Raw genomic sequence first — 10,371 nt, 5'->3', positions numbered from 1 at the left:
AGGTTACATCATACAAGAGAAATACCTTACAATTGTGATGAGAAATGATCACAAGTTTATACCCTCACTCCCACCAAAAAAAGCCAGATTTTCTAATTTTTACTATAAAGTCTATGGTATAGATTTCTATGTTTACTACACCGCCCCTTGTGTAGATTTTATAATTTCGCTTCACCGCCCCTGGTTATGATGTGCTATTTATACTAACACACACGTGTCCACACGACGGCGCTAAGCTTTATAGCGAACGAACGAAGCGGAACTGGATTCAAATATGGCAGACTTACAGGCCGAAATACCGACTGTAGAGAGTCTATTGGAGCATGCAGTCGATGCGTTTTGGGCTCGGTTTGAGACAAACCCCGAGGTGGCAGCGTGTGCCCCCGGGCGCGTGAATCTGATTGGCGAACACACGGATTATAACGATGGATTTGTATTCCCCATGGTGAGTGATGATGCAATATTGTTATTGAATGTGCCGCGTGTGAAGGTCAATGTGTATATACATGTCAGGTTAAAGAGTACTAAAAATAAGGTCCTCAGCGGTGGTCGCTTTATCAAATTCAAAATTACATATTTACATAACTGAAACGCGCAGTGTTGTTAACAATGTTATCAATAAAAGTTATTTCATTTTATATCCAGTATTGGAGAATACACTGTTATTGTTAGTCCATATAAACGGACTGCCAGAGCCGTTGATAATTTTTGCTATGGCGGCTCTGGCAACCATTATATCAGCATTATATCGCGAGTATTGCCGAATGTCGATGTTAGACCTGGCTCGACATTCGTCCCAGTTCGATATTCGCGAGTTTTGCCGAATGTCGATGTCAGAGCCGGCTCGACATTCGTCCCAGCTCGATATTCGTGTTTTTTTTACCGAATATCGATGTCAGAGCTGGCTCGACATTGGCCCCAGCTCGATATTCGGGTTTTTTGCCGAATGTCGATGTCAGAGCTGGCTCGACATTCGCCCCAGCTCGATATTCGTTGTTTTTTGCCGAATGTCGATGTCAGACCTGGCTCGACATTCGCCCCAGCTCGATATTCGCGTGTTTTGCCGAATGTCGATGTCAGAGCTAGCTCGTCATTCGCTTCAGCTCGATATTCGTGTTTTTTGCTGAATGTCGATGTCAGAGCTGGCTCGACATTCGCCCCAGCTCGATATTTAGTTTTTTTTGCCGAATGTCGTTGTCAGAGCTGGCTCGACATTCGCCCCAGCTCGATATTCGTTTTTTTTTTGCCGAATATCGATGTCAGAGCTGGCTCGACATTCTCCCCAGCTCGATATTCGGGACTTTTGCCTATTATCGATGTCAGAGCTGGCTCGACATTCGCCCCAGCTCGATATTTGGGACTTTTGCCGAATGTCGATGTCAGAGCTGGCTCGACATTCGCTCCAGCTCGATATTCGGGTTTTTGCCGAATGTCGATGTCAGACCTGGCTCGACATTCGTCCCAGCTCGATATTCGTGAGTATTGCCGAATGTCGATGTCAGAGCTGGCTCCACATTCGCCCCAGCTCAATATTCGGGGTTTTTACCGGATGTCGATGTCAGAGCTGGCTCGACATTCGCCCCAGCTCGATATTCAGAACTTTTGCCGAATGTCGATGTCAGAGCTGGCTCGACATTGGCCCCAGCTCGATAATCGGGTTTTTTGCCGAATGTCGAGCCAGCTCTCACTCGACATTCGCCCCAGCTCGATATTGGGGACTTTTGCCAAATGTCGATGTCAGAGCTGGCTCGACATTCGCGCCAGCTCGATATTCGAGACTTTTGCCGAATGTCGATGTCAGAGCTGGCTCGACATTGGCCCCAGCTCGATATTCGGACTTTTGCCGAATGTCGATGTCAGGGCTGGCTCGACATTCGCCCCAGCTCGATATTCGGGGCTTTTGCCGAATGTCGATGTAAGAGCTGGCTCGACATTCGCCCCAGCTCGATATTCGGGGCTTTTGCCGAATGTCGATGTCAAGGCTGGCTCGACATTCGTCCCAGCTCGATATTCGAATGTCGATTGCCGATGTCAGTGCCTACTTCACACACCTTAGTAAGCGAGCCCTTGGCGAGCTTACTAACGAATTTCCTGGACGAGTTTCATAACAACGAGTGTCAGATCTTTTTTATCACATGCTTTTAAATGAGCAAATTTAGATCTAATAAATATTAACACAAAACATAATCATAAATCCCGAATGTTGTTTACATTTCGTGACGTCATTTGACGTCGCAACGTCATTTCAGCAAAATAACAAAATGCGATTGGTCAATAAACGAAAACTAAGCCAATACAAACGCTTAAAAATGTTAGTTTAAACCTATTTATTAAGCTCGATTTCATTGAAAGCCTTAGGCTCTCGAGTCCGTTTCCTGGGCCTAGAACCAGTACTTGGTATCTTTGGGGCAGATCTAAAGAACACTCCCATGGTGGGGATCGAACCCGTGACCTCCCGGTCGCTAGGCGGACACCATACCCACATTACACCACGGCGACCTTTAAAAATGTTGTATTACACATGTGTAATATTATACACTTATTTCATGGATGCGCGGTGAACAGTCAAAACTGTTTCCCAAGGTATCAGGGATGACTTTGGTACTGTTGCCCGAGGCCGATAGGCCGAGGGCAACAGTTCCAAATGTCAGCCCTGATACCGAGGGACAACAGTTTTGACTGTTCACCAAGCATCCATGAAATAAGTGTTTTATTACCTGATCAAATTTCCAACATAGAAATAACAGCAAACTAAATTGTTATTTACACACAACAGTAATCGATAAAATAAATAATTTTGACTGTTTAACTGTAAAATGACGTCATTTTTTCGACGAAATGACGTCATTATTCCAGCGGGCAACAGTTCAAACTGTTGACCGGTCAACAGTTCGATATTCACCGGTAACAGTTTAAAACATTTCAAATTTCTTTTTCAACGAAGAAATAGCACAAAATAGCACAAAATAATTAATGATCACTTATATAAGACATCAGGCAATAATATACACTTATTTCATGGATGCGCGGTGAACAGTCAAAACTGTATCCCAAGGTATCAGGGATGACTTTGGTACTGTTGCCCGAGGCCGAAAGGCCGAGGGCAACAGTTCAAATGTCAGCCCTGATACAGAGGGACAACAGTTTTGACTATTCACCAAGCATCCATGAAATAAGTGTTTTATTACCTGATCAAATTTCCAACATAGAAATAACAGCAAACTGAATTTTTATTTACACACAACAGTAATCGATAAAATAAATAATTTTGACTGTTTAACTGTTAAATGACGTCATTTTTTCGACGAAATGACGTCATTATTCCAGCGGGCAACAGTTCAAACTGTTGACCGGTCAACAGTTCGATATTCACCGGTAACAGTTTAAAACATTGCAAATTTCTTTTTCGACGAGGAAATAGCAAAAGATAAGTAATTATCATTTATATAAGACATCAGGTAATAAAAAAAAATATGTAATGGTTATATTACATGGGAAGCAGGGTATGACATGTGATAAATAACCATATTATATAACGAAAAATCAACTTTTCTGAAAAAATAAATTAATTAATTTCACTAATTAATGCTCGATTGGTCATTGTCGGCTCAGGTACTACTTACATGTACCCCGGGTACTCCTAAGTATACTTACATGTACCCCGGGTATGGTAAATATACTTAATCGTACCCGGCCGATATTAGACTGTAACCGAATTGTATTCCCGCCTAAAGTCCGATGTCATAAAACGCGCTACCGATAATCTTAAACAAACTTCTCTTTAAAAAAACTGCATCAACATGCTTTTTTTCGTATGAGTTTCGATAATATAGAGGCCATTTTACAGAAAATTGACATAAATGTGAATATAATTAAATAAAAAAAATAGTCGACAACGATCGATTTAGCGTTAAATTTTCGGGTACCTTTTAGTATATTTACCGTACCCTGGGTACATGTAAGTATACTAAAGAGTACCCGGGGTACATGTAAGTAGTACCCGAGCCGACAATGACCAATCGAGCCTAATTAATATCATAGCCACACGCTAACCACCTGTGCCATGTACGTATTCAAATCGAAATTAATTTTTTTATTACCGAACCAACTTAACTACTTTTTCATAAACAAGTGTACAACTGAAGTCACTGTTTTGCAAGTATATTAATATGACGTTGCTTTTCATTAGTCTGACAATAGGAAAAAGACTTCATAGTTTGGCGAAAACGCCGGTGATATTACGTTCGACCAGATGAAACCCAAACTGAAACGAGAATTATACGAGGTCACAAAATAAATGACGCAATATATGACGTCACGAGTTCAAATGTAACACTTTGCCCCGGTCTCCCCTATAGAAGCCCGTTGTGGCCTTCTGTTCACACAACAGATAGTATCCTCTTAAAATTTTATTATAAGAATTAAATATAGTCTACTCTTTTTTCATTTTACCGGTGTACATGACCTGCCTGGAAATGTGTGCCTTATTTTCACATAAACGCCGTTGGTGGATAAAATGCAGATAGATGCTATTACGGTAATTATTACAAAGTGACATACGAAAAGATACGTACAGAATTAGCATCACTTTTTCTGAACAGATCGTTTTTGAATGGTACAATTCTATTATAACGCGTGAACTTTACAACTAGCACTTATTTGCTCCAGTTTCGTGTCAACCATCCACAATTCAAGGTTGTTCGTGCAATATAAAGAAGCCCGATCTCTGTGTAGTTAATAATTAAAAGTGTACTCTATTTAATATATAATATACCTATTTCATTCATGAAAATGGTACTATATATGCTGTCAATCACTTACTAAAAGTAACTCACTTAAACGGTGAGACTTTTCAAAACTAGTTTCTGGTCAAGCATTTTCAGATAAACCCCGGTTTTCTTAAGATATGCAACCCAAATTAAATATTTCATTTACGTTATTTCTACTCCAGGCGTTGCCATTGGTTACCGTATTTGTGGGCCGAAAGAATGGCAGTACTCAGTGCCGGGTTGAAACCCTGTCTCAAGGCGTGGACGCGCCGACCTATGCGGAGTTTCCGGTTCCCAGCGAGCAGACGGCCCTGAAGCCGGGGCTACCTAAGTGGGTGAACTATGTGAAAGGAGTGGTGGCGAACTATAAAGGTGCCGGTCCTCTTATTTCTCCATAGCAGAGTCACATATATTTTAAGCATAATATCTATCAGAAGCAATGCAGTATATAATATCGGAAACAAATGTTAGCTACCGGTATATGTAAATTAAATCCACTGCGTAGCATTTGTTCAATATTGAAACTCGTTTGTGTGAATCCATAACTTCGGTTTAACTGTTCAGATATGTAACCAAGTGAGATAGAGAAAATAATGGAAAATTAAGTGGACAGAAGATAGCATTGTATATGTCCTCTGTATCTGTACTTTTATGAACATTAATTTACAGGGTATATTATGTTTCTTCAAATATGAATGAAAAAAAAGTAGAAAACAATGCCATTTATGCCTATGTATGTTACAGGCGCTGTGCCTGGGTTCGACTGTGTGCTGGCGTCCTCGGTGCCGCTAGGGGGCGGGGTTTCAAGCTCTGCCTCTCTGGAGGTGGGCACGTACATTTTCCTTGACCAGCTGAACGGCGCCGGCGAGAATGGCGTCTCCCGGAAGGAGAAGGCGCTAGCGTGTCAGAAAGCGGAACACGTGTTCGCGGGCGCGCCATGCGGAATCATGGACCAGTTTATTTCCATCATGGGCGAGGAGAAGCATGCACTGCTTATCGACTGCAGGTAGGGATTTGTTAAATTATTAGCGTCATGTTGTTGAAAGTCAGAGGCATATTGGTGAATGTTGAGCTGGTTCCCTTAGAATAACCAGCACTGACTTGTGCATTTGATTGCGCAAACGTTTCATGTTAAGTGATCGAACTATCGGGCGTAAGATCTATGAGTACATCACTGACCACATCAATTTCATGCAATACTGTGAGTTGACATTACCATTGTGAAACCACTGTGTCTTGATTCTATGGATATCTAGGGATATCGACAGGGAAATATAGCCATTACCATAGTGGGGGCACTGATCATTGTTTCTATGGATATCAACCGGGAAATTACCACACTGGGATCCCTGAATGTTGTTTCTAGAGATATCTACTCGGAAATGCAGCCATTACTAGTGGGACCACTGTGCCTTGTTTCTATTGTTATCTACCAGGAAAGGTTGCCATTACCGTAATGTGAACACTTTGTCTCGTTTCTAGGAATAACTTCCGCTAAATTCTCAACTAAGAACTTACACCTTTAAATGTATTTCTCCTTTAACTGGTTTAATACTATCCATTTTGCGTACAATTACTTTTAATAAGGCATTCATATACACACGCACTATCGTAGGCCTTTCACAGAATTTTGATGGAGTCATTGACAATAAATAATTATCATATTGATGGATGAATACTTGTTCCTAAATTTGACTTCCACAGTAAACTTGATCACGCCTTCCACGTCTGTAATAGGTCCCTCGAAAGCACCCTTGTACCGTTAGAAGATCCCGACGTCGTTGTCTTGGTGACGAATTCCAATGTGAAACACAACATAGAGGCTTCCGAATACTCTACCAGACGACGCCAGTGTGAAAATGGCGCCAAAACACTCGGCGTTAAAAGCCTCAGGGACGCGAACATGGAACTGCTACAAGGTAGACCATTAATGTCAGTTCTAACTAAATACATCACGATCATTTTGTTTAGAATAAGCTTTTAGACTGTTAATGGGGGGTTCATGAGACCAAAGTTTCACTATTTGTTTTTTGATAATTATGAGCAGGCAGTGAAGAGTATTTTTGTTATTCTACGATTAAATGTAATATATGAATACTGTAGATAGCATTAAAAAACTCGAATATTGTTGGTTCAGAAAAGCTTATACTACAGTTCTTCGTTGTAATTTATATCAAACTAGTTGTTGTCTGTACGGGTGCGGATTCAAGCGATAGAGAAATTATGTGATTATCTGTGGAGATTTCATCGCACTGTGTATATTCTGTCAGACCAGAAGGCGCAGTTGGACGATGTGACGTATCGACGCGCTCGTCACGTGATTGGCGAGATAGGGCGGACGGAAGACGCGGCACAGGCGCTTAGAGACAACAACTACAAGCTGTTTGGGGAACTGATGGTCCAGAGTCACAACTCACTTCGGTAACTATTTGCTAATACCGTTTGTTGTAAACACGGTGTGAGAAATACAACTCCTAAAATACAATCAATTAGAAATAATATCTTGCAGGGCAGATCGAGTACATTCAGATGGTAGGCGCAATAATCCCGATAAACACACAGCTTCTGACCCTCCGGGTCGCTGGGTTGTTCGTATGTACTCATCAAAGCTCAAGGCATTACAGAAAAACGTATTCAGATGTTTTTTACAATAACACATAATTTCCCATGTTTTGCGATCAAATCGTATTAACGTCCGTTCTTTTATCTTTTGTGTCAATTCAAACGCGGAGAATCACTAATTACTTCTAAAAATCAAGCTGCTTAAAACTCAATTTTGGTTGACGATTCGCTGTGGGTCATTGGAATTGAATGTTTAAACTATGCATGTCGTCCTGTTTTGTCTGTCTTTCTAGAGACGATTTCGAGGTATCCTGTCCGGAACTGGACCAGCTGGTGGAGGCGGCGATGGAGGTGAAGGGAGTGTTCGGGTCTCGGATGACTGGGGGCGGATTCGGAGGCTGCACTGTTACGCTGCTCAAGAAAGACGCGGTTCCAGACGCTCTCGAGCATATCAAGGTAAAACTCTCAAACATAGCAATTTACGACTGGTTTGAGCATATCAAGGTATGACTCGAAAATATAAAGGTATGACTCTCGAGCATACAAAGGTACGACTCTTGAGCATACCAAGCTAAACTGGGCCATCTATCGGTTTGAAAAGAAATTGCCAAGCTTTACAAAACAAGACCCGCAACGTAAATACATGTGCCATGTAACAATTGCTCAATGAAGTTTCGAACAATGAGCATTTGGATAGAATAACTTAATAACTATGTACTCAATGATAGAATTTACACCGTAGGTCTTATAAATAAAACTTCTTTAATATGTAAGGCGATTCTTTTTATGGGATAATAATCCGAGTATTAAACGCTTATTTGCAAGTGTTTCAAAATGTATTTGCGTTGAAAGCTACATAAACATATTTTTGGATGTTATTTCAGAACCGTTACAAGGGAACGCCGACGTTCTACGTGTGCGAGGCGTCCGGGGCTGCCAGGGGGCTGACCTTGTAATGAGCGCCCCACCCCGGGCATCTCAATTCTCCACCCTGTGTTGTGCCCGGGACGGGGATTATAAACAGACTAGATGAGAAAACCCGCTGAGAAAACGAAATTTTAAAATCTTGTTACTTACGGCAAAGAAGTTTTTCTTCGTGAACAAGTTATACATTGTATTGAAAATAATCATCGTGTTTTATTTAAATCTAAAAATGATGTTAATCTATATTTTAATGCCTGTTCCAAGAAAATACAATTTTTATGAAACTAACAAACTAATTCAAATACACCATTGCTTCCAAATGAAACCTCTGCCAAAAAAAGGGTTTACATATGCCGTAATTGGCCTCTTCCATTAGCGAATCTGTGATCAGCATATGACATCCCACATTAGACTGTAGCTGTCTGACCTAACGTCCATATGCGCATCAGTGTATAACATTGTTTCATTTTCCTCAGATGTATGAGAAAGGATATTCTCAAAAGTCTCACAAGTGCCTTATATCACATAGATTGTTTATAGCCTATATTCTGCAAGTAAATATTTTTTTGTGTTTAGGGGTTTTCAATAGTTTGAAAATGTGTGTGTCTAAATATTGTTGTATATCGTGGCATAACAAACATACATCCAGGTCTAAGGGTGTTAACTGTTTGATTGTAAACTGAAAAAAACCTATGCAAAATACCGAACTTTTGTTCTTGTATTTATAACAGTGAATCATGGTCCATACAACTAAAGTGTATCTAGTAATGGTGGGCATCGAACATGTTGAAGTCCATAGAATGTTGTTATGACAACTATAAACTAGATCGATAGTTTGTGTATTCTAGATTCCATTCCGTTTTATGTTTGGCATTAATGATATGGAGTTAATACTTGATGTAATGTTTTATTGTTCATTGTATGTATTGAATCTCATATTGATATTTTCGTGTATTCTACTTGTAAACTATGAGGGATCTCATGTGTTTGTCTTGCTCACATGGTCGTTTAGATATGCGGTTGTTAAAAGGTTGTTATTTTTGTGTGAATCTCTGGAAAATAAATATATAACAGAAACAGTCGGCTTTGTAATGTTTTCTTTTATTTTGCACGCATGTATAAAATATCTTAGCATGACTAAACGGTAATATCAGATGTTAAGAAAAAACGGTGTTCTGGAACAAGAAGAGTTTTATATTGAATGTTTTGAGCGTTTTAATGAACACTAAAACTAAAAGTTATCATATGAATCCCACAATTAAATTTGATAAATGAGCCGTGTTCTGAGAAAACTTTGCATAATGCATGTGCGTAAAGTGTCATCCCAGATTAGCCTGTGCAGTCCGCACAGGCTAATCAGGGACGACACTTTCCGCTTAAACTTGATTATGGGTAAGGAGGGACTTACTTGAAACTAAAAATACCATTAAAGCGGAAAGTGTCGTCTCTGATTAGCCTGTGCGGACTGCACAGGCTAATCTGGGACGACACTTTACGCACATTTATTAAGCCCAGTTTTCTCAGAACAAGGCTCAAATATGAGCATCGTTCTGAAAAAGTTTGACTTCAGCGTAAAATATAAATTAATATAAATGTTACATTAAAAAATATTGAATGTTGATTTCGCTGTAAACGCTTTTTTGCAATGCAGATAATCAGTCCGTTTCATATAAAATATAAATGTTACATAAAAAACATATTGAATGTTCATCTCGTTGTACACGCTATTTTGCAATACGGAGAATCACGCCAGATCATTTTGCAACAGTAATCACAATGTTTGCATTTGTTTTGAGCGCTGTCACGATGTGTAAATGCGCAAATCAATAAACAGCGCTGATCACTGTGTCAGTGTGTCACTTCATAGCTTACACAGCAGTTTCGGCTTTGTCGCCGACAGATTGCCTGAAAGATTGTGGACTGACAAATCGTCTATGAATTCTCTGTTTATAAATTATGTTGAATTATAGACGACAAAATCCCAATACAAGGAAACATACCTTGCAAATTACCTTTGTTTAATCTGTATGAAGTTAAGGGTCTTACAAATTCCTTAAACACAAACGCCTCATCAAAACGCGTTGAGAACAATACTGTTGATCTGATGCAATTGTGT

At 40.0% G+C, this 10,371-nt stretch overlaps 1 protein-coding gene across 1 annotated transcript; it reads left to right on the top strand.

The window, feature by feature from the left end:
- Positions 1–205: 205 nt before the first annotated feature.
- LOC127866185 (galactokinase-like) lies at positions 206–9,334 on the top strand. Its single transcript, XM_052406607.1, has 7 exons — positions 206–445; positions 4,952–5,141; positions 5,514–5,775; positions 6,507–6,688; positions 7,040–7,190; positions 7,625–7,787; positions 8,216–9,334. The coding sequence occupies exons 1-7, from the start codon at positions 275–277 to the stop codon at positions 8,285–8,287; spliced, it is 1,191 nt and encodes a 396-aa protein (XP_052262567.1). The 5' UTR covers positions 206–274; the 3' UTR covers positions 8,288–9,334.
- Positions 9,335–10,371: the final 1,037 nt, after the last annotated feature.

This window comes from Dreissena polymorpha, chromosome 2 (genome assembly GCF_020536995.1).
Source record: "Dreissena polymorpha isolate Duluth1 chromosome 2, UMN_Dpol_1.0, whole genome shotgun sequence".
Taxonomy (NCBI): Eukaryota; Metazoa; Mollusca; class Bivalvia; order Myida; family Dreissenidae; genus Dreissena; species Dreissena polymorpha.
Note: the sequence above shows the minus strand (reverse complement) of the source record. Positions and strands in the feature narration are given on the sequence as shown.